The sequence below is a fragment of the Symsagittifera roscoffensis genome, chromosome 3 (genome assembly GCF_963678635.1).
Source record: "Symsagittifera roscoffensis chromosome 3, txSymRosc1.1, whole genome shotgun sequence".
NCBI classification, from domain to species: Eukaryota; Metazoa; Xenacoelomorpha; order Acoela; family Convolutidae; genus Symsagittifera; species Symsagittifera roscoffensis.
The window spans coordinates 83,915,017-83,940,545 of record NC_087064.1 but is presented as its reverse complement, the minus strand read 5'-3'; the positions used below and the strand labels follow the sequence as shown (position 1 = coordinate 83,940,545).

General features: G+C 35.0%; 2 protein-coding genes across 2 annotated transcripts in view; both read left to right on the top strand.

Annotated features, from left to right (window-relative positions):
- The window catches only part of LOC134841871 (patronin-like), a 51,144-nt gene extending 46,609 nt beyond the window's left edge, over window positions 1-4,535 (top strand). Inside the window, exons 18-19 of the mRNA XM_063857914.1 lie at window positions 2,728-3,016; window positions 4,248-4,535. Coding sequence (XP_063713984.1) covers window positions 2,728-3,016; window positions 4,248-4,359 — 401 coding nt within the window. The 3' untranslated portion in view covers window positions 4,360-4,535. The remainder of the gene's footprint in view (window positions 1-2,727; window positions 3,017-4,247) is intronic.
- LOC134842870 (programmed cell death protein 6-like) overlaps window positions 1-25,529 on the top strand; it is a 417,453-nt gene that overhangs the window by 5,144 nt on the left and 386,780 nt on the right. The window lies entirely within an intron of this gene.

The following is a 25,529-nucleotide window of genomic DNA, read 5'->3' as shown; positions in this document are numbered from 1 at the left end:
AATATATAACTCTGGCTTGGTTTGCAATTACCTTCGTGTTTAATTGATACTAACTTGTCATTTCACAATCATTTACAAAAAGTAAAAACAAAAATGAGTAGACCTTGCAGAGTCATTTCATGCAATATGGCTTGTTGGTATATGGTGTTACAAGTAATACAATAGTGAACCAACTTCTAATGATGCGACGAAAAAGTCTTTAAATGATTTACTTCAAAAGAAAATTTGAGAGCATCACTCGAACATTTATCGACAATTAAACTCTTACTGTTCATGAGATCTACGTGTATGATGTGCTAAAATTTAGTTTCCGATCTTTGAACCAACGACACCCGACATCTTTTTTGAATTTTTTCAATAAAAGCGTACGTTCACAATACGAGAAAATCGAGTTCTCGGAGGTATGACCTTCTATTCGGTAACTATAAAAGAAAGTCATGCTCATTGACATATAGAGGTTCCAAGCTATTCAACCTAATAGATGTCAATAACCTACTTCCTGAAAAATTGGTGTTTGTGTCCAGTAAGGAAGAATTTTGTTTGTTCATAAATTTATGATAATTGCACGCTTGGCAATAGTGATTTGCTTAGCAATAGACAAATTATATTTCATTCACTAGATTTATCCCATTAAAAGAACAAAGTTGTGAACCGTTGATTAAATGCTATTAAAAGCTCATTTGTGGTTGTGAATCTGTCTTGAATATATGGCCGTTCAACTCTTCTTAGTTTTCGAGAAATGGCACTGCGTGAAATTTGAGTGATTTTGAATTATCTGGAAAACGTTGGACCTGCTCTATGAACGTCAATTTGGGTTTCGTCAACACTATCGCACAGTCAGTATATGCTTTAGCTGAATTGCCTGAGCTCTTAAGGTTCGGTTTCGATAAAAAGTTAAAATGCATTTTTGTTATTGTTTTAAAAAAAGGCCTTTGATACGCTTGATCACAAAATTTTGCTATCTAAATTAGAAACTATGGGTTTCGAGGTAAGTATAGTAGTTGGTTTCATAGTTACTTACCTGAAAGAAACCCATGTGTATGCGTCAATGATGCTCCATCTGATTGGTTACCTATCGCTACAGGTGTTCCACGGGGCTCCGTCCTTGGTCCTCTTCTGTTTTTCAATTATGTCACTATTATGCATTTTGCAGCCGAAATTGCTAATATCCTTCCTTTCGCTAATAATACTTATGTGACTTGCAACAGCAAATACCTGGATAAGCTTCAGCTTGACTGCTCTAAAAAATTTTCATGATTGAATTGCAACAAACTTACTTTAAACTCTGATAAAACTACATTAATTAGTTTTGATAAACGTAAAAGTGCCTCTAACCTCAAAACACAATATATACAAAACACAATATATAACTCTGGCTTGGTTTGCAATTACCTTCGTGTTTAATTGATACTAACTTGTCATTTCACAATCATTTACAAAAAGTAAAAACAAAAATGAGTAGACCTTGCAGAGTCATTTCATGCAATATGGCTTGTTGGTATATGGTGTTACAAGTAATACAATATTGAACCAACTTCTAATGATGCAACGAAAAAGTCTTTAAATGATTTACTTCAAAAGAAAATTTGAGAGCATCACTCAAACATTTATCGACAATTAAATTCTTACTGTTCATGAGATCTACGTGTATGATGTGCTGAAATTTAGTTTCCGATCTTTGAATCAACGACACCCGACATCTTTTTTGAATTTTTTCAATAAAAGCGTACGTTCATAATACGAGAAAATCGAGTTCTCGGAGGTATGACCTTCTATTCGGTAACTATAAAAGAAAGTCATGCTCATTGACATATAGAGGTTCCAAGCTATTCAACCTAATAGATGTCAATAACCTACTTCCTGAAAAATTGGTGTTTGTGTCCAGTAAGGAAGAATTTTGTTTGTTCATAAATTTATGATAATTGCATGCTTGGCAATAGTGATTTGCTTGGCAATAGACAAATTATATTTCATTCACTAAATTTATCCCATTAAAAGAACAAAGTTGTGAACCGTTGATTAAATGCTATTAAAAGCTCATTTGTGGTTGTGATTCTGTCTTGAATATATGGCCGTTCAACTCTTCTTAGTTTTCGAGAAATGGCACTGCGTGAAATTTGAGTGATTTTTGAAACACTTCGAATTTTTTCTAATTCTTTTCTTTTGGCTGAGTTTATAATGATACTGTATAAGTCGTATTGCGCTTACGTCGTGGTCTGAAAATATGAGCTTGTAAGTTAAGATTTTTATTTAATTCCAATTTCAAATTGATTGAGAATTCGAATTTTTTTATAGAAAAAGTTTTAAATTCTTTAAATGTCATAAACATAAGCCTAAGTTCATGGCGAGAAGATTACATAGTGCAGCCTTACGCTAATCTTGATACATTGTTAAATATAGGACTTTTCTTCAACATAGATAGTAAAATTTATAACAATATCACAATAATCATAATAATTTATTAAGAATGTATTTACAATCAAGAAATATTTATAATCTTCACTTTCAAGGGTAGACTCTTAGTGGATGTTACTTTGACCTTTGTCCATCGTCTCTGCATTCATTTTGGTTCTTTATAATGTTCAACGATTTGAGGAAGTTTGATTTTTTTCTTCGCTAAATATAGATGGAAGCGGCTTTCCATTTTTCGTCCATACAATGCAGTGATAATATAAAGAACCAATGAAATATAGTTTTTTTCCAAGTTAAATCGCCAATTATTTCTAGCTTTGAAACTCTACGTGAAGCCTCAGTCCAGAGGGAACAAGCAGATCATCATCAATGCCATAAACCAATGTGTGCTACCGGGTGCAGTCAACGCAGATCTGAAGGGAAAAGTAATCCACGAAATCAACTCACTCGACGAGGAAACCAAAAACTTCCTGCTTCTGTTCAGAGACCACAATATGAAGTACAGGGCAATGTATTCTTACGAGCCAGACACTGGGTTGATCTTGAAGATACAGGGTACTGGACCGAACCAGATTAAAGATGACATGATTGCAGAGCTTTACAAGTTAGTTGTTGTAGTTTGTTATTGCTCGATAGACGTTAAGTATGGGAGTTGTGAGCTATTATACAGCATTGCTCTAACTTTGATCTAGGAGCTCAAACTTAGTCTTGATATGTTTGACTAATGTTTTTGTGGTAACACAAAGAAACCGTACAGTTCGAGTGGTGTATCAAATTAAGTTGTTGTTCCGATAATTGAAAATGGGAGGAAATTTGTATTCGGGTGTTTTAGTTTTTTTTGTTTCCCACGCAAAATCAGGTACCACAAATAATCATAGGAATGGGTCGAGTGATACTTCATGTTGCAGCTCTTTCAGTCGTGATTCAAACGGGGTTAGAAAAATTCGAAATTTTTCTCAGTGTCAAGAAAAACCGGTTTGAAATTTTTGGTCTAGTTTCGAGCTAATAAGGTGACCGTGTATGCTTACAATAGCTCATTTAAGCTTAATTTAAGCCGAGAAAACTTAGTTTCACTCTAGCAAAGGTAGTTTTTGGAGTTTTAAGCGCAATTTTTGGAACCAAAATTTTGAAAATTTAAAAAATTTATGCAATTTTTTTTCTAGTCATTTTTCTTGTTTTCCAATTGACCTTTTTTACTATGACTCTCAAATCTGCCTAAATAATTTCTTTTTCGTCCAGATCTATCTTTTTATCACAACATGCAGAAAAATCTACACTAATTTGAAAAAAAAAACCATTTTTTAAATTCTTTTAAGGCTGTGGTCGGAACATTCTGTGCTACTTGCTCAGTAATCAGCTATCCCTGTTTTTTTTTCAGCTGACATCGAAAAATCTCCAGTAAATTTAAGGGTGTAATAAATACGCTTGCGATCATATAAATTTATTTTCAGGCTGATTGTACATATATTCCGATAAATATTTGAATATATATCTATATTTTTTGTTTACATCGTAAAATCTTTGCGGAAAATCTTTTTTTACCTATTGTCTGTTTTAGTGCGAATAATGGATTCCTATGTGAGCCGTTTTTCTACGTCAATTGTTTTCCGCAAAATCACAATAAATCGCAACACACCCCCCCCCCCCCTTTGTATTAGTGCACCCAGGTTACGTTTACAGCAAGAGGCTTTTGTTGCTTAGATGAAGATCTTTTTGATTGTCTTTCGAAAATCCATGTCAAATTAACGATCTGTAAGTTTATAATGCTGCCACACTGGGCTATTATTTCAGATGATATTGATTGACATGATGCGTTTGTGTTTGTGTTTGTTTAGATACAATTCGGGTTGCAAGTCGTTCTCCAGTATTCCCTCTAAGACAATGTCAGTGTCAGTGGACGGGTTCACCATCCTCAACCACCTTTGGAAGCCCATTAAACGCATGTGACTCCACAACACAACACCCTTCCCTGTCTTCCATCTCACTTCATTGCAACTCATGCCCTCACACAGTTACGAGAAGAGAACTCTGCACTAAAAATAAACTGCCTGCTTAAGTGTCAATGAACGAATTGAACAAACTTTTTTGCTCCTTTTTTTCTTATAGTTTGTCCATGTTCATTTTTTTGCGGTTTGAATTTTGATTTCAATAAAAAATCAAAGCTCAATGAAAAAATCATTTGCCAAAGGGAACGCAAAATAAGCACTCCGATAGCAAAAGTTTAAGTGACAATAAAAGTTTCAATGACTTATACTTTCGAAAGTTGATTTAGTTCCAACATTTACCAGCTGAATGAAAAAACTACCTATTGATCCAGTTTTCTCAACTTCGTTACAGCATAGATTTTCTTTCAAAACAATCAGCCGTTTTGTTCGATTGTGGAGTTCATGGACATTTTTCCAACTGTCAGTTGGCTATTGTTAATGTGCTTCTTAACAGAACGACGCCCCTTTGAAGCTGCTTTGAATGTGGTCGCAGTTGTTATTCTCGAAACTAAAGATAGTTTAATGCTTTTAGATGTTTACTGGCGTCACTATTTGGCATGAATGTTGCCGGAAGTTTGCTGTGGCTTTTGTAGAAAATGTTTTCAAATTACCAATTCAAATTTTATATTCATAGAAAAAAACATTAAATTTTGTATATAAAATTCCATTTTGTGTTTGTAGAATAAGCTCATGAAATTAAATATTTAAATTTTTTAGATGTTTTAGACCGGTTTAAGTGTAGTCTGAGTGTGCGTGTTTTCCTTATCTTCTGGTTGCGTCCGTGTTTTGCACGGTAAAGGTCTCGGCATGACGCTCAGCCAGGGCCTGTACCTTTTTCAGACTGAAAATTCTATGCTGTTTTTGCAATATTGCTTTGCGCTCTCAAATCAGTTGGTGAAATCTTTTAGGGGGCTATTCTCATGCGCGAAGAAACAAATGGGCGAAAAACTCGTGGGCGGAAGTCCGAAAACAAAACTAGCTGAAAGTGAGTTTTTAAAAAGAATCAATTGCCATTTAATTAAAATGAATTAAATGAAGCAATATTTTAATATCGGAAACCTTCGAAAATTAAAATTTGTTCCAATTCGGCGGCGGTCAATGACAATTTAAAAAATTAGCATATTTCTGCCGTTTTGATATTCGGCCAATATCAATATTTAGTCCCTGGAAATGTTTACTTTTTTTCACGTTTTCCTTTTTATTTTCGCGCATTCGGGTTTCGCAAATGAGGGGTTCCACCATCTTTTTTATTTTCGCGCATTCGGGTTTCGCAAATGAGGGGTTCCACCATCTTTTTTATTTTCGCGCATTCGGGTTTCGCAAATGAGGGGTTCCACCATCTTTTAGTAATATCTGTTTTTTTTGCTTACTTCGATCAACTACTGCTTGTAATTACAAAGTTCATTTGTAAAGTAGCGCTTGTAAAAGTGTTTGCTAGTTAATTCTCAACCTGTAGGTAGCAAGAGATGTTTCCGTCTGTGTCAAAAAATCGTTTTTGATGTCTTTTTTTTACATAGTAAACGAACGTGTTCAAGTGTAAAATCACTTTTGTCGTGGTTAAGATACATAACTTCAAAAAGTTAACTACATTTCCTTTGTTTACACTAGCCAGTAGCTAATGTATTAGTACGAATCTTTTTTGCAAGCCGACTCGCAAATAAAAGTGTTCATTGAAAGTAAAAAAAAAAACGTTAACTGAATACATCAAATAACCAGGCAGCAAATAATTGCTAGACATTACAAATAAGTTCTCTTTTTACTGGTATGCTACTTGCACAAAATAAAGTTCAAAATAAGACCATTGTGAAAAGTTACATCATTGTTCTGCTACTTGCACAGATTAAATTTAAAATTAAAACCATTGTTAAAAGTTACATTATTGGTACCCTCGAAACTGCTAAAAATAATCAGCTGAGTTGCGTATTAAAAAAATGACTCTATCGTCAAATAACGAAGTTTTTAGAAGAAAACTTCGTACACGTCATTTGATCTTTGTGTATAGTTGTCTGAAATATTTTAAGGTTTCCGTTTTTTGATATATTGGGATGAGCTAGCCAACGGCAAATTTTCTAGTCCGTGCAAACTGTTGAAAACTTTAAGAGTTCTGCATGCATTTCGTTTTTTTCCTATTTCAGTTCTACAGTATAAAGAAGGTTGCATACGAAAATTAAAATGTGAGAGTAAAAAAAACAATCCGAGTTAAAATTACGAGGTGGGATAGTTTCTGCCGTGTATTGTAACATTTAACGAGCATATAGTTCAAAAATAATGTATATTTTCGATTGCTGGAACAAGCTATTAGTGAGAAACCCAAACGGTTTTTTGTAATTTATGTGCACCGCGCATTTTTTGGAGTTAAAAATAAGTTCTAAAGCATTTTTAGAAACGCAATCATAGACTATTATAGCATACTCTATAATTGGCTTAACGTAGCAATTATAGTACTTAAAACTGTGAGATTCATTTAGATATTGTTTGGAAAATCTTAGAAATCCTACCAACTTCGAAATTCTGTTGCACACAGTTGAGACGTGGTATTGGAATTTCAATCGATTATCTATATGTAATCCTAAATTTTTGACCCAATCCTTTTCTGTTATTGTGTTTCCATCAATTACAACTTTGTTTTTTGAGCGTTTTGCATTAAATTTTACAAAATTAGATCGAAATATTTAGACTCAGACGATTGAATTTTAACCAAGTGGAAACTTTTGAAAGCACTTCCTTCACTAAAACCCACCCATTGTTTGTAAATGGAACAAACAGTTACACAGCTATCATCTGCATACAAACCGACAGAGGCATTTGGTGTCGAAAAACAACTCGCCATATCATTAATGTTTCATAAGAAAAGTTGAGGACCCCAAATTGAACCCTGTGGAACCCCATCGATACATGTGAAGTCTTAGAAGTTTTCTTCCCAATAGCAACGAATTACTTACGTTTACTGAGAAAAGAGTTTATCAGGTCAACATTTCCTCTGATGCCCAAACAGTTAATCTTATATATCAGTATTTTGTGATTGACTGTATCGAAAGCTTCACTTAAATCTAACAAAATGCTTCAAATTTTGTAAACCTCGTCGACTTTCTTCTTGATGAACTCTGTCAATTTTAGAACGGCTTGGATCGATGAATAGTTTTGTTTAAACCCAAACTGGGTTTCGCATAAGCTTTTGTTCTTGTCAATGAAAGATGTTATTCTGAGGCATGTTGATTTCTCTAGTAATTTTCTCAGGGCAGTCAGAAGAGATATTGGACAATAATTAGATGTCTTTGACTAGACGCCAGACTTATGAATTGGAACAATTTTGCATTTTTGAAAGAAGCGGGGAAACAACCTTGACTATAGCGTTTATTGAAAAGAACAGATAAACATTCGAATAAAACGGGAGGTTAAAGTTTCAAAAATTTGTTAATGCCGTCCACAGATTCAGCGGATGAGTTATTTACTGATTTGATTATTTCGAAAAATTCTGAAGTTCACTCGGGAAAAACGAACATGGAATTTGTTAATTCTGGCATATTGGTTGAAAACGAAACACTTTCTAATTTTTCGCTCATGTCTTTTCCTATGCTTGCAAAATAATCGTTTTTTTGTTCTGCATCTAACTGACAGTCATTAATTTTTCTGTTAGGTTTACACAGTCTCTTAACAGATTTGAAGAACTTCTTGTTTTTTTCTTTCAGTAGTCTATCAATTTTAACACGCTGATATGCTTTTTGAGTATTCGCTATCAGTTTGTTTGTCTGATTTCGAACGTTTTTGTAGCGTACCTTGTCAGCTCTATGTTTAGTACGCATGAAAATTGTGTGCATTTTTTGCCTTTTGCGAACAAGGTTTTTATCATGCCTCTAAACCAGGGGCTTAGGAAAAATTTTGGCTCTGCATTATATTTTCTCATAAGAAAAAACCTGTCTAAAATGGATTGCAATTCATTTGTTGTTGAATCATTTAGATAATCTATATCGTTAATTTTCCAATCAGTTTTATCCAAACAATTCTTCAATTTGTACAGATTTGTATGTGGAAAGAGTTCACTTGTTTGGAGGAACTTTTGCTATAAATACTATCTAGCATTGGAAATTTCATGGCATCTGTTCTAATAGGGCTTCTTTTTGTCGTATTTTCGCTAGTTTCTGCGAAGCCTTGCCTCTGTGCTTAATGTTTGCGTTTGATCTTATCTTTACTCCAGCACGCAGCTGATGTGATAGTACGGAACCTTCTTTTTTTTCCTAACCTAACTCGCAACTAAAATTTTCATTAAAAGTGGAAAGTTGTTCACTATTGAGTGGAAGTGGAAAGTCTTCTTTGTCAGGATATACTTTTGGTGCTCAGGAACACACTGTGGAAAAAGAAGACTTTCATTTTTTAGGGTGTTACTGCAAATATAATGAACTTTCAGCAATGTTGGTTGGTTGGACTTTATTGACTCCTCGTCTCAAAAAAACAACAGAAACCGCGAAGTTTTTGAGTAGTGAAAAGTGCAAGTTACCTAGGACTCAGAAAATGAGGATTTCCATCAGAAAATGATTGATCGCATGGTGCAAAAACTGTTTGAATTTGCACTACTGAAAAACTTCGCGGTTTCTTTGATGTTTTTTGAGACCATGCGATCATTCATTTTCTGATGGGAGTCCTCATTTTCTGAGTCCTAGTTAACTTGCACTTTTCAAGTCTCTTTCAAAAGAACTTAGTGCCATCAGGGGCCTATTATGTGCAGTTTCTGTTCCATATTATCCGTGCCCCGCACTATCGACAAGTCCTCTCGATGAGTTTCGTCAGTTTCACCCAATACACGGAGCTGACAAAACATTTCACTGTAATTGAAACCTTTGTAGCTTCCTTCATTTGTCCACAAAAGTACAGCTCTCTTTTTCTGCTGACCAGTGGGCGCTCGATATGTTCATCTTCCGGAACAATTTGACCAGTCTGCTCAAATGATGCCAGTAGCACTTGCCCAACTTCGCTCGATATATGAGAGCGGTATTCTACGAAGGCCTCTGTTAATTAGTGTTCCTCCGCAGGACAACTCGCTGACTACCTTATAACCATCTTTTTTGATCCACTCAGTCGTATCCACAGCTCGTTCGACAGGGTCACCATCTCCTCTCCTTCTACCTTTACACTCTATTAAAGTCCTAGCCAGGTTGCTTATTGCCAGCCTCTTAACTCGATCCGAAACTCCTCCTGAACTTAATCCCCGCACTGCATGAGATGTTTACAAACAGTAGGCCCACAATTCTGCCTTCAGAGGTTTGCTACTTTGCGGCTTTAGCTCTCGATTTGCTTCTACGATCAGCGCCTCGTTTTTTTTATTCTGTGCCTGCGCATTGTGGTCACGACAAATTGCAATACCTCCCGCCAATTCCTGTAACCCAGAGACGTGATACAAATTGGCTGTGCGTCATCTCTCAACATCTTTTCACTCAACATGCCTTTTCTCTTTCTGCCATCAGCATCTTGATCGCATGAAAAATCTCCTAATGAAAAGATGCGTCCAGCAACAGTTGAGTTTGCAGCTCGCTTTTATGCAGCTGGTAATTCAGTTCCGCAAGCAGAACTAGTTGTGAGTCTCAAGGTGGCAACCTTCTTTTTGTGAGTTCCCGCTAGCTCATGGATGGATCTCCTGCTTCATGGAACCACTGCCGATATTTCCATTCTCAGCAACTACTGGAACCCACTCGTAGAAAGATATCGCTGGAGATCCATTCCCTCACACTTCTTTCATCCTGGCTACAGGTGTCGGTAGAATGCAAGTCTCTCGACTGCTTCCAAATCCCACTCGGTCTCCGCGTAGCCAATCTGGTCGTATTATTGGAGCTGGGCGTCACCAGCTGACTTCATGAGCTGTGACTAAATGTTTCTCTGAAAACCCTAAGCGTGAGCGTACAGACATTCTGGTATTTTGTATCGTGGTTCAGCGAGATCGGAACTGCATCGTGGAGGCTATTAGACAGTCCCCAATAATATTCTGCTGGAAAATAGCTTCAAACATAGCTCTACCAGTCGGGGTGTCCAAGTATTTGCCATCTCTCGAAGCTTCAAATGGGGTCGTTCTCGGAACATCTGCTCCAAGTCCAAAAAATTCAACGGCTCTTCCATTTATCCCTCATGAATATCACCATCACAAGGTACTCTTCCACCTCCTGTTTCATACTGAGGCTGTCTTCTTTTTCATTCGTCAAAAAGAAAACTTGCACAGTGTTGGCACCAGATAGTCAAACATCGCCTGGAGTCCCCTCAGCATACCATTCAAGCGTCTTCTTCTTCTCGTAACAGACATCGGCGGGTATGCTCATCTTATGCTAATGGGTAGCGTCACATTTTATACTTCCCCGGACTGCGTCATCAGCAGCACGTCAACAGCTGTGGCATCGTGGGTCTTGCTCCTGTGTAGTAATTGACTCTGCCACTCTGACCGGAAGAGAACACCTCAGGAGGTTGTTTCCAATGATCAGATGCTTATATCATTGAGGAGACTCGGATCTTTGTCGACTGGACCCCACAAGTTCTAGTCGCAGGGCGGATTTAAGATTTTCTCGAGAGGGCGGGGGGGGGGGGGGTGAGTATTTTCAAAAAAATTTCGAACGTTTTGTCGACCTTTTTTTAGATAGACCAAATTGATTTTCTCAGCTCTCCCAAAGCTTTAAAATGACCCTGTTTTGGCCTGAAAACAAAACAGGGCAAAAGAGCATTTTTAGGCACTTTTTGCACAATTTTGACCAAAAAATCGCGCTTTTTTGGCGCGGGATACCCCTTCAAAAATGGTATATATTGGAGCCTTTAGAAAATTTTTAGGTTCCCTCACCGCATTTTGATTTTTTGAAAAAATATTCATCCTGGTGCGCGGAAAGGTGCTCATGCTCAGACTTGATCATAGTCGTTTACTCGAGAGTATATTCATGCCGCAAAACGAGTATTCTAATAGGCTAAAATTCACTCCGACTTTCAGGTATACAATCACGGATTCTAATAGGTTAAAATTTGATGCAGTTAGATCGAATGTGGAAACTATTTATTAAGATTAATGAACGTAGTGAGTACTCAAATATATCGATCATGGTGAGTTCTGTGTTTTTCAGGAAGTCTTAAAACTCGGTCATGCTCGAATACAATTTTTCGCGGTTTGACTTTGATTTTTTAAAGTTCTGTTCATTTCCTCTGTTAAAAGTAAGGCAAATTCTACTACCGATTACAAAATGGGTAAGGATTACAAAGAACGTGATCGACTTCTATCTTCGAGACCGGATTCCTTGCAAGATTCACAGCGGATCAAAAAAGTAGCTATTGATACAGTGTTCTCAAATTGGGTTACGTTTTTTTTAAAGTGTCAGTCATACGTTAGTCTAGAAGCCAAAAGAGCTTTAAGGGCATCTATTTTTTCTTTTACAACTGAAAGTTCAAGTTTTTTTGAAAAACAGTCAGTTTTTGAAAAATCCTTGCGTTAATGACTCTTTTCCAAAGACTGACTGTTGGCTATAATTTGAATTCAGTTTTATACGAAACCAGAACGAAATGAAAAGTATAGTCAATTTTCATTTCATGATTGTTATTAAAGGATATGTTTTTTCACTTAAAATGTTTGCGTGGTTTATTTAAAGCAATTTCTTAATATAAATCTACCAATATGTGACTCATTCGCTTTTTTGACTTCTAATTAATTTTAACTAAAAATAAAACACTTAAATTTTTTTTTCGAAAGTCACATGTTTCGCAAAAGGAATGTAACGCAAAACGAAAATCATTCTGTGAGTTTGTTCACTTCGAATAATTTCTTTTGTGTTTCGACCGACCACTAGTGATAGGGTTAAAGTAGTTAAATAAATAATCATCCCGGCATAAAGGCCTTCCCCCATTTTGAAATTTTGAAAGGTGCTCATATTCAGACTTGATCACAGTCGTTTACTCGAGAGTACATTCATGCCGCAGAGATATTCTAATCGGCTAAAATTCGATCTGATTTCAGGTATACAATAATGCCGCGACGAAACGACGGATTCTAATAGGTTGAAATCTGATGTAGTTAGATCGAATGTGAAAACTATTTATTCGGAGTAATGATCAAATATATAGATCTTGGTGACTTCTGTAATTTTTAAGGAAGTCTTGAAACTTGGCCACGCTCGAATATAATTTTTCGCGCTTTGACTTTTGATTTTTTAAAGTTCTGTCTTTCCTTTGTTAAATGTAAGCCAAATTCTACTACCGAATAGAAAATGGGTAAATATTACAAAAATGTGATCAACTTTTTTTTTCGAATCCAGATATTTTTGAACTTTTACTTTTACTTTTACAAAGTTAAATCTTTTACTTTTAAAATTTAATTTTTTTTTTCAAAAGCAGTCACTTGTTTCAGTTTTCTTGCGTTAATGATTTTTTTTCCAAATGACTGTTGGAGGACTCACAGCGGATCAAAAAAATTAGCTATTGATACACTTTTCTCAAATTGGGTTGTTTTTTTTTGAAAAATGTCAGTCATACGTTGGTCTAGAAACCAAGAGAAATCTCAAATTTTTTTTCAAAAACAGTCAATCCTTGCGTCGAATTTTTTTCCCAATGACTCTTGGCTATGATTTGTGTTCAATCTTATAAGAAACCCGAACGAAATGAAAAGTGTAGTCAAATTTTATTTCATAGTTGTTATTAAACGATAAGAATTTTCACTTAAAATGATTGCGTGTTTTATTTGAAGTTTTTTCTTACTAGAAATCTACCAACATTTGATTCGTTTGCTTTTTTGACTTTTAGTTTTTTTTTCAAATAAAAATAAACACTTCTTAAAATTTTTGTTCCGATATTCACATGTTTAACGCAAAAGTAAAATTATTCTGTGAAGTTGTCATCTTCGAATATTTTCTTTTGTATGCCGACCACTATCGATGGGGTAAAAGTAGTTAAATAAGTAATCAACCTAGCATGTACGCCTTCCCGCATTTTGACATTTTGAAAAAAAAGTCTTCTTCCTGGCGCGTGGAAGTTGTTCATTTCAGACTTGTTCATAGTCCTTTACTCGAGAGTATATTCATGCCGCAAAAGAGATGTTCTAATAGGCCAGAAGTCGATATGACTTTCAAGTATACAATCATGCCGTGAAACGACGGATTCTATTATGTTGAAAATCGATGCAGTTAGATCGAATGTGGAAACTGTTTATTAAGAGTAATGAGTGTAGTGAGTAATCAAATATCTTGATCTTGTTGACTTTTCGTCAGGAATTCTTAAATTTTGTCACACTCAAATTTATTTTTACGTGGTTCGAGTTTTGATTTTGTAAGTTTTGTACATTTACCCTGTTAAAAGGAAGTCAAATTGTACTACTGAAAAAATATTACAAAAAACGTGATCGACTTCTATTTTCGAAACCGGTTCACATGGTTCACAGCGTTCACATCTTTTTTTTTGCATGGTTCACAGCGGAACAAAAAATTAGCTATTGATCCAGTGTTCTCAAATTTGACTAATTTTATTGAAAAAGGTCAATGATAATTTGGTCTAGAAACCAAAAGAGCCTTAAGGGGATCTATTTGTTATCTTTTACTTTTGAAAATTCAAGTTGTTTTTTAAAACAGTCGATTTTTTTTCAGTCTTCTTGCGTTAATGATTTTTTTTCAAACGACTGTTGGCTATGACTTCTGTTCAATTTGATAAGAATCCCTAATAAAATGACTTATGCATTCAAATTTTGTTTCATGGTTGTTAATAAACGATATAAATCTCACTTAAGATGATTGCGTGTTTTATTTAAGGCAGTTTTTAAGGGAAATCTGGCAAAGTTTGACTCGTTTGGTGTTTTGATTTCTGTTTAATTTCAAATAAAAAAGCACACCTCTTAAGAATTTTTTGGATCTTTACATTTTGTTCCACAAACGAAAAATCAATCTCTGAATTTGTCATCTCTAAAGGAGTCAAAATGGTAATATTTTTACACAGTTTTTGTTCGTAATTTTTTAAAATTGTCTCACTGTCAAGATGAATTGTTCAGAGGTTAACCTCCCAACTTTAATTCTGCAAAAAATTGACGCCAAATTCTAAACTTTTTTCAAGAAAAAGTCATAAAGTTTTTTTATGCTTAATTTTGACTTTTAGCGGTTTGATTTTTTTTTCAGTTCAGTTTGTTCCGTTAGCTAAAAGAAGACAAGCCAAATGGTAGTAAAAAATAAGTAATCCTCCCGGCATACAGGGCTTTTCACGTTTTGGCTTTTTGAAAATAACTTCTTACTGGCGCGTGGAAGGTGCTGATGCTCAGACTTGATCATTGTCGTTTACTCGAGAGTATCATCATGCCGCAAAACGAATTATTCTAATCAGCTAGAATTTATATGACTTTCAGCTATACAATCATGCCGTTAAACGACGGATTTTATGATGTTGAATTTCGATGCAGTTGGGTGGTTTGCGGAAACTATTTATTAAGAGTAATAACGTCGTGAGTACTTTAATGTATAGATGTTGGTGACTTTTGTGTTTTTTCAGGAAGTCCTAAAATTTAGTCACGCTCAAATTCAATTTTTTTCGCGGTTTGATTTTGGATTTTGTAAGTTCTGTTCATTACCTCTGTTAAAAGGAAAGAAAATTTTACTACCGAACGGAAAATGGGTAAACATTACAAAAAAAATCGTGATCAACTTCTTTTTTTGAAACTGAATTTTTTTGCAGGATTCACAGCGGAAAAAAAATTAGCTTTTGATCCAGTTTTTTCAAACTGGAATAACTTCAATGAAAAATGTCAACCATACTTTGGAATAGAAACGAAAAGAGCTTTAAGGGGATCTATTTGTTTTCTCTTACTTTTGAAATTTCAATTTGGTTTTCAAAAACAGTGAGTTTTCTTCAGTCTTCTTACTCAAATATTTTTTTAAAATAACTGTTGGCTACAATTTCTTTCAATTTTATAAAAATCCCGAACAAAATGACAAATTTAGTCAACTTTTTTTTCATGGTTGTTAATAAACGATATCTTTTTCACTTAAGATGATTGCATGGTTTATTTAAGGCAGTTTTTTCAATATTTGACTCGTTTGGTTTTTTGATTTTTATCGATTTTCAAATAAAAATGCACACCTCTTAAGAATTTCGGATCTTCACATTTTTTTCGCAAATTAAAAATAATTGCTGAAATTGTCAATTTTGTATAAATTTTTTGTGTTCCGACCACTATCGAAGGGGGAAAGTAACTATACTTTAGTGTCCATTTTTATTTTCCAGCTAATTTTGACTTTCGAAATAAATCTCTAAGGGAGTCAAAATGGGATTTTTTAAAACCCTTTTGGTCGTAATATTTTCAAAAAAGTCTCACTGTCAAGAAAATTTGCTCAGAGGCTAACCTCCCCAACTTAAATTCTACAAACATAGCTTAAGTAAACAAACATAATCATGAAACACTATAGCTTTTTGCTGTATATATGATATATCATATATAACATAATCATGAAGCAAACATAGCATAATATATCCCAAGTTTTTTTCTGACGATTGATCTCTGCTTCTTTTTTGTCGGCTTAGTTGCTTTTTTCATTATCACTAAAAACTTTTTTAAGCTATTAGGTTTCTAGTGCAAATAATTAATTTCCCAGAAAAAATGCTGTTATATTTATTTTTGAGGTCTGATTTTGTATATTTTACGTATGATTTAGTCAAATTTTAAAATACTTTTTGAACGCCACGAACATTTCCAAAATTTCGATTATTTCTGAGTACATTGTTTGATAAGTATTCAACTGTCAGTCTCGCGACGTGAAATAGTTTTCAGTTGTTTCTCCTTTTTCACATGTCTCATTTGCTTAGTTAGATTTTTCAAATGAGCTTTTTGAATCACAATTAGTGAAATCACTTCATTGGAATAGCCAGATCTTACTTACTCCAGTTATGTTTTGATTTAAAAATTTTTTTGGGAATTTATTTGAACTGAGTAGTGAGGCAACATTTGTTTGAACTGAGTACAACAGTAAGGAGAAAAACTTCTCATTACTGTTTATATTCCCAAATACAACAGCTTGGGTAAATGTAAGAGTTTCCCAAAACTCCTTTTTTATTATTTTCTTTGAGTTTGCCATGACAAAAACTGTTGGACAGTTTTTTAAACTTCACCAGACCTAAAATCTTGAAAACTTGTTTGAATGATCAAAATTTAATCGTGAATTGATATTTGTTCTCAAAATTGAAAACTGACTTGAAAAAAATTCGTATAGCTAAATGTTTCTATTTATGTTGTTCTAGAGTTTTCTAAACAATCTAAGTCTTTTTTTTAAATTCAGTATTTTCATCGATAATTACTAATTTTTTAAAGTTGTAAATTGCTTGCTCAATTAATGGGGCAAATTCGAAATTTCAGAGAGGGAGAATGAACAGTGATCAGGTATGTAGGTTTGAAATTTTTTTTGCTAAATAAAACTTTGTTACCAATACGAGGCCAAAATTTGCACTGGATAGGCGCGCAATTTTGTGTCTGTATGTTCTTGGATTCCAGAGACAAGTCTCCAAATGTGTTCCAAAATGTAAGTGGTTTCCAAATACATAACTTCAGTGGATTCCGCATACATATACCTGTAACGTAAATTTTGTCGGCACATTTGTTTTGTTGCGGATTCTGCAACAAGCAAATACAGCTTGTTGTTTTGGATTCCGCAACTGTAAGTGGGTTCCGCAAAATGTAATTGGAATCCGCAAAATGTAAGTGGAATCCGCAAATGCAAGTAGAATCCGCAAACTGTAAGTGGATTCCGCAAAATATAAGTGGAATCCGCAAAATGTAAGCGAAATCCGCAAATGTAAGTGCAATCCGCAAACTGTAAGTGGATTCAGAATTTTGTTTATTAGTAAACTTGCATATGAACAATTAAAAGCTGGAGCTGGATTTCTTATCTAGAGCAATGCAGAATTTAAAGGCAAGGACATAACCATTGCCTGCGGAATCCATGACCAAATATCGAAACATTTGTTAACTAAATTGATGGATGTCATCTTTTAATACTTTGGAAACACAATACCGATTAAGTTCATTTTTGGAGTCATTGAGTTGAAACTGTATGGAAACACAACACACAGCATATCGCCTTTTATCGCCAATCCCAATCCCTTATTTTGTAAACTTAACGCCGAATAAATTCAATGTTGGTAGCAATTGGCTTGAGAATGTTTGGAAATTGCCGAACGAGGTCAGTATTTGGGATTGCATCAGTATTTGGGATCGAAGTTCAGATCGAATTAGGTCAGTATTTGGGATGGGTAGGTCAATATTTGGGATCGAAGCTGAGATTGAAGTCGACAAGATTTGAGATCGAAGTTGGGTTGACAGGAATTGAGACCAAACGTTTGGTATTTCAACTTCTAGTTGATAAATGTAGTAATTGAGATTGGTTTTTCTTTGACCAGTTGTTAAAAGATATAATTTTAAACGCTACAATAGACATATACATATATCTAAATGGAATCCGCAAACAAAATGCGGATTCCACTAACAATTTGCGGGTTCCACTCACACGTTGCGGATTCTGCTTACAGTTGCGAAATCCGCAACAGCTCAATTTAAATACACAATTGTCTTATTATTTATTTGTGGATTCCACAAACTGTTTGGAATTAAGCAATTACGGTTGCGGATTCTGCAAAATCGCCTATTTTTGGTGCAATTTTGAGCGGTACAGTGTTTTAGGTAATTGTTTGTGGAATCCAAAAAAGCGAAAAAGATCAAAGAAAAGTAGCAAAGTTGCGGAATCCAGAACAAATCTGATTTTGGTCTGTTGCGGAATCCGCTTATATTGCACAGAATGCACAGGTTGGCCTCGTAATGACATTACAATAGAATTTACTCCCATCCCAGATTGTGAATTCCTAAGCTACTACTACTAAGACCATACAGCTGTTTGACCCTTTCAAAATCTTGACTCTAAAAACTTTGATTGATTTTTCTTGAGATGTTTTGGGCAGTTTTTGAAAGGTATGGGCAGTTGTTTTAGTTTCGCAAGACTTTTAAGAACAATACCGTTGGGCAGCTGTCAACATTTAAGAACAATACCGTTGGGCAGCTGTTAAAACTTCCCAAGGCTTGAGAAAAAACAGTTTGTCAGGTCTTTGAAAATCTTTGGGTTGTTGTCTGAACAACCAAGACTCCAGTAAAAAAAATTTCTTGGGTAGTTGTGTTCCCGAACTTCCTGAGATTTAAGTTAAAAATTGCATTAGGCTTAGTTTGAACTTTTAAAGACTCACTCCAAAAACGTTCCGGCAGTTTCTTGAACTTGCTCAGACCAAAAGCGTTGGGAAATTATTTGAACGTTTTAAGACCGAAAGCGTTGGGCAGATAAATTGCTCAGTTTTCAAATCATAGTAAAACGAATAATCAGTTGAAAATCAATTAAAATGACACCCGTTTCATCAATCTTGACTTCGCTAGGCAATTATTAGAATCTGAAAAAATTCTCAACTAGTTAATCTAATCTATACAGATGAAGAAAATGAACAATTACAAAGTTTTAAAATAGCAACAAATGTTAAGAACTGCAAATGTTGTTGAGCATTGTTCCTCCGCGAGTTTCGAGCTTTAAGATAATGGATTCGGTCAATTTCGTCCACGGATGTTTCATGATGGTTTTGAGGTTAGTTTTGGTGGGGGCACAGGGATGTTTTTGACATTTTTATACTTAAATATTTATTAAAGTTAATTTCCACAATTGTCACCATTTGTATGCGTTATAATGTCAAAAAGTGTTTTTTTTTCAGGTTCTAATCAAAGCCTGACGAAGTCCGAAGGCGAAACTCACCAAACCGGTCGCAATTTCATAGATTTTTAGTTGGACATTCCTTTTACTATGCTAGGGGCAAAAGTTTAAATTTCTCAAGATCAAAAATGCTGGTCCAATGGAATACATTTAGGCTGTTATTTGAATGTATCAAGAGCAATAGGAGTACTTGAGGCAGCTCAGAATCCAGTGGGGACGGGCAGGGTGCTGAAAAGAGCAAGAGCAAACTATTCTAGAATGTTCCAAATGGTCTTTAAATGTTCTAGATTGTTCTAGAACGCTTCCAAATGGTCATCAAAGTCTCTAGAAGATTGTTCTGAAATTTTCATACACCTATACCTATGTAAACAGCACTGAAGTGTTAGTCTAAATAATTTTTAAAAATTATTTGCTATGTCTAAACTATCAGGTTCTTTGTAGCGTTTGAACCTTAAAGTCTTACCTGTAAACTTCAACGACGACTAAAATGCACTAAATGTAGTGAGCTCTTCTTCATAAGTTTTTATGTGCAATAAACACTCACTAGCTTATCAGTTTGGGTAATTCATATAAACAACCTAGGACAAAGTCAGACAAGTGATAACTCCATGTTTACCATAAATTCTGAATACACAAAGTAGATTTAATTTGGTCAGCATAGCTTGAGACTTTGAGTTCGTCACAAAACACTCGATCTGGATTGATTTCAAAACAACAATTCCCAACATTTTAGAACACAATATTTTATGATAAAAAAGTTTCACTTTCTTAGAAAAAACTTTGTAAATTTCTCTTTGAATCTTGAAAAAATTTTTCATAAATTGAATTTAATTGCTAGAATTGTTTGACCGTAAGTTGAACTAACTGATTTTTTTGTTATATATATCCAGTTATTGCTTTAATTAACAAACAAAAATATTAAGTTTTCTTTGATATTATTTCCGACCAAAAAATAATTTTTCTAAAAATATTTTCTCTACTTTTAAAGTTAATTTTTTGAAAGTGTTATATATACTCGATCAAAGACATTTGTTTGGTCAAATGTCAAATCAACATGATTGGAAAAACTGTGAAATTAGATCCAACCTTAAAGTCAAAGTAGTTTTTTGCTTGATTATTCCCAGAGATGATTTTAATATTGTTATAATCAACTAATTGATGTTGAATTTACATAACACATCAAAAGTTTTCAAGGTAGCCAATTAAGGAAACTTTTTTAAAAAAGTCGAAACTTTTTTCTATTACTTTTTCCAATAAAATCAAAAATGAAAAATTGCATCAAACTTATGAATTTTTCGATAGAAAGTTTTTCAACTTTTTTTTCATTTTGTTCCTGGGAATATTTTTTAACCAAATTTAATTAACCTTAATTTATTAATTTTTCCTATGAAAACAATGAAAAGTAAAAATTAAAATAAAACTAACAAATGATGAAATTTGCAAAAAAAGTTTCCAAGAATGTTTTCCATATCAAACAGAACATCATGTTTCTTTTTTTCGTTGACTTGCTATCAAATGCAGGTCTGAAATATTATCCAGATAAGACAGTCTCATTTCTTTTCTAATTTTGTGCCGGAACGAAAACTTTTTAGCGGCAACTTGAAGCTAGCGCTAACTGAAATCACCTCGTCTAATAAATTTAAAATGTCTCAAATGCATCTTTTAAATCAAACCAAAACAGAGATCCAAAAACCAAAAATCAGTTAACTCTGTTATTTAAACATAGATATTGTATCGAAAAAATTTTTTAGCTTAATGTTGAAATTATTGTGATCGCACTAAACCGGGCTACAGAAAAAAAATATTGTTTCAAGGAGCAAACTATTACATCAAAATTTCAAGAGACGTTAGGAAAAACAAGAGACTCATTACGACTTCAAAATAAAATGGAAAAAGAAGAGAGACAATATGTGCAGAGTTTTTGCTCAAGAGAATTGTCCAATTCATGTCAAATGCTAGTTCTAGAATCTGGGGCACAAAATTCTTTGCTGTGAAAAACTTGAACCATCTTATCTCTCGGATATTGAGAAATTTCTTATTTTTTTGTATTCAAATATTAGTGAGTATGGTTTCCTTAGTGATACAAAAGCACATTTACACCGACCTTTTGCAAAACTGCAGAATATCAAAAATGCACGTTTGAGTCTTGCAACCGTAAAACCAGCTCTACACTTTCGCAAAGTGAATTTGTAAAAAAAAATTGCTCTTATAAAAATCTAATATATTTAATTTTCGAGTAATACTTTTTTAAAGTTCGAAATGTTGATTACTTGAATTGGCTTGTCTTGTACCACTGGGGAATGAATCTCGTTTGTAGAAAAACAACCAGTACGTTTGAGTTTAGTTGAGCAGTAATTGATTTCAGTGTCTATCTGAGTGTATCATTAAATACACTGGACACAACAGTTTCAATCGAGCGTGGAAAGAAAATTGGCTACGCTTTGCCGAGACGAGGTCCTCTCGAAATTCGGCGATACCAAGTTTTCCTGGTTTCTGCCTTCTGGCAAGTTTCTTTGTGGGAACAGGACAGAGAAAACACCGGAATTCCATGTGAGTTAGGCGTGTACCAGTGGGAGAGTATCCCCTTTGGTATATGCAATGCGATGGCGACCTTTCAAAGACTGATGGCTCAGGCTTTGACAAGCATAACAAAAAAGTATGGTAATCTCGTTATGTGCTGTGTGAATGATGTAGTGGTAGCAACACCCACCTTAACAAACCACATTGACAGGCTTGACCAAGTTTGTGACTGCATGAAGATGTAACATTCGCCCGGATGTACATACCGACGGAAAATATAGCTAGATCAAGAAACGACTGGCTAGCGTCTAAACACAGCTTCATATGCTTTTAACCCTTTCTACGAAAGCCAGTTCAAAGTGTAGTCTATTAACATCGGGTCGACAAAGTCGTTGCTATCTAAGACTATCGGCCAGACTGCGCAATTTAACTTAATTAAATGCAAAAACAGTAAGCTCATGTGGGTCTCAGTATCCCCAGACCACAAGGTCACTCCTAAAAGTAGGGCTACTATTCATTATCATATCACTGTTGTTTTTGTGCACTAGATAAAAAATCATCATATCCATCTGAGATGGATCAACCTTTTCCCTCAACTCCTAGCTTCTCATCATCTGAAAACGAAAATGATGTTGTTTGATTAATTCAATTCAGGACATTTGCTAAAAGTTGTTGAAATTCAGTATTTAGTTATTTCCCGAGACCCTTCTGAATTCTTTAATCCGGTCGAAGAGTTGTCTTTTTTTTTGACCAGGAAGGGTAGCAAAATCCTCCCTATGCCCCTCCTAATTCTCGGGAACTTACAATTCGAAATGCTGTTCCAATCATAATCTCGATCCAAATTCCAATCATCTTCTCTATAGCTCGTATTCTCTACTAGCGAAAATCGTTGTTCTGATTTTTGCGCCATTTTTGTCTTCGCAAAAAACATATGATCACGTGTCTTAACAATCTAATTTTCAAAATTTCACATGTCAATTAAAACCAACCTCTCTCAATTCGTTCCGTTTGTCAAATAAGGCAGTTAATTTTCTGAAACAACCAATTCTTCTAGTTAACTTTCCAGATGAAATTTAGATTTTGCCATGCGTTTAAGACGCCATTCTGGTCGAACGTCATCTACTCCCGGACAGCCCGGTCAGTTTCCTCAATGAACTTCGAGAACTTCATCAAAATGGTAAAGTGTCACAGAACCGAATTTACAAAATGCTTGAAAAAATATTTTTTATCTGCATCATATCGACTCACTGCATGCTACAATTGGCATTATACTACATCGCTATAGCTTTCTAACATTTTAAATTGGTCTGCACCCTGAGGATATGACTTAAGATAAAAAAAATTCTGATTTTCAGTGCCATTATAACATAACGACTTAAAACTTCTCCTAGGTTTAAAGTGTCGAGAAACAGGATAGTCCTGCCAAGAAACAAATTAGAAATATGCTATTATGCTTCCTCCCTTCGGAAAATTAGTTGTTATTGGTCCGGAATTTCAAATTTAAGGAACTCGGTAGTTTGAAGGAACAATGAAATAATCACCCACTTCAAGAGGTTACTCAAGTCCTTCATGTAACCACAAAAAGAACATTCATCTTAGTTGAGTAAAAACCATCTTGCAGGCAGGAATACTGTAATTTACTTTTCTCTCAAACCTCTCTAAATAAATAGTAAGTGTCTCTAAAGACACTAACTAAAATTATAATGCGAATTTATTAAGGGAACAAAATCCTAAACTCAAAAAATCAACTAGAAGTTTCTCCTTCGTTCAATTTGAATTGCAAGCTAAATCTTTGGTTTCCCATTCGTGTTTTAATTGCACAAAAACTATTCTGAGTTTTGATTTCTTTTTTTTACTTACGTCTGGTTTTCGTCGTTTAGAAGTTCAAAAACTTCTAATTTCTTCTTATCTTTCTCCTTTCTCAAGCTTGTTTTTCGGCTTCTTGTCTTTGCTCCATCTCCTCCTCCTGTAACATTGACTCCGCACTCTCAGTTTTAGTGTCTTTGCAACATGTCGATGGCCATTCTGACGCTGTTGGAGGCAGTTCTCCCACACCTCTGCTCCTCTACACTTTCTGGTTCTTTGGTTTGTGCTTCTCCTTAACATGACCTTCCAGCCATCAAAGCGCAATCATAACTCCAACTATCACTATCATTATGGGCTGTGATGAGTCTGGTAAATCCTTGGAGAGCAGCTCTCCAGAGTCCCAGATCAACGCCAGATTACTTCGCCTAGGATACCACCATGTTTGTAGCAAACAATGGCATGGGAACTCATCATGTGTCTACAATTCTTTTTTCCTGATGCTTCCAGTAGCTGTTCCACTTTCATCATCACTCAATGGGTTTCATCATTTTCGTCCACTGTATTGTAATCTGTCGCTGTTGATCCTCTCTGCTTGCGTCTTTCAAACTCATTAAAGTTCCCACTAGCATATCCCATGAACTCTTTTCCTAGTATCGGATCTAACTCGTCCTTGGTTCTTCCTGGAACTGCGGCAAACATTAATTTAGCTGACTTAAAACGGCTTGGCTGACTCGGTCAACCTTCCCAGTAGGATTAAAAGGTGATTTTATAAAAATTTCTGCCGCTCGGAAGGTTCCCTAAAACTTGGACCCTCCGAACTAACAAATTCTAAACAAATTTTCCCTCCTGAAATTATCAACCTAAAAACAGTTGCAATTCAGAAGAGTGGTTAAAATTGTGGACTTATGCTACCAAAATTATTCCGACCGGTTGGCTAGTCTTTGAGAAATCACTAAAAACGCGTTCGTTAAGTTGGCCTTTTTTCACACCCTATATAGGTTCTCAGAGACTTTTTCGGCAATTCTTACTGGAAGTTCCTAAAATTATTTCAAACGAGCGTAGAAGCCCTGTACGGCACTGGAATATTGCAAAAAACGGGATCAAAATTGGTTTGGAAACATAAATTTGGCCAAAAACTATCAAATTTGGACCTTCCGTTTCCTCCCTTTTCCTATCTTTAAGTCCTTAAACCTATCCACGGAGCTATTCGGAGGCTTAATAAAAATCTCTCGAGCACTCGAACACTTTATGCTAGCAAGCTCCTAACACAAAATTTTTATCGCTCTAACTCTAAAAACTCAAAAACTCGATCCTCAAAACATATTGACAAAATTCGGAAAATTACCAATATTTTGATCGAACACATTTTTTTCGCCAACTTCTATTAAGTGTTTTTTCGCGCGCTTTCTTTAATTAGATCGATCTAACTACGTATTAGATCACTGTGCAAAAGCTTTTTGCTGTTCAGAAAAGCTCAGACATCCAAAATTTTGGGGGTTAACAGTTTCGTCAAAAATCAATCTTTTTCGACAAAATTGGGGTTGTTTCTCGGGTCTAAATGGTAGACAAGTAACAAATAATAAGGAAAACAACCTACTAGTAGTCGTTAATTAAAATTACTATACCCTCCTTGGCACCAAAATATCCAAATTAAAACCCTCAACTCGGAAATTCGCAATCGATGGAGGGTGCAATCGGACCGATCCAATTGTGCCCCCACCACTTAAGTTTTAGTGAAATAGTACCCGAACGATATTAAATTTGTATCAATGATACCCTACAGTCGTTTTGGAGTTGTCCCTGATGCCCTCTGTTGAGTCTGAAACACGTCTGTCAGCTTGCCACTCTACCCTGCGGTCACCAGCAATAAGGAACCTAACCCACCAACAAAACACTCGATCATTCGATCAGAATTGATATCAATCAATCTGAAACAACAATAGGAAGGTCAGATTACATCCCGTCCGGAAATTATATGTAAACAGTCATTTAACACTTTTTTTACTGTTTTTGGTCTTTTTTGGAGTTTTTACGGGATGTGATCTGACCTTCCTATTGTTGTTTCAGATTGATTGATATCATTTCTGAT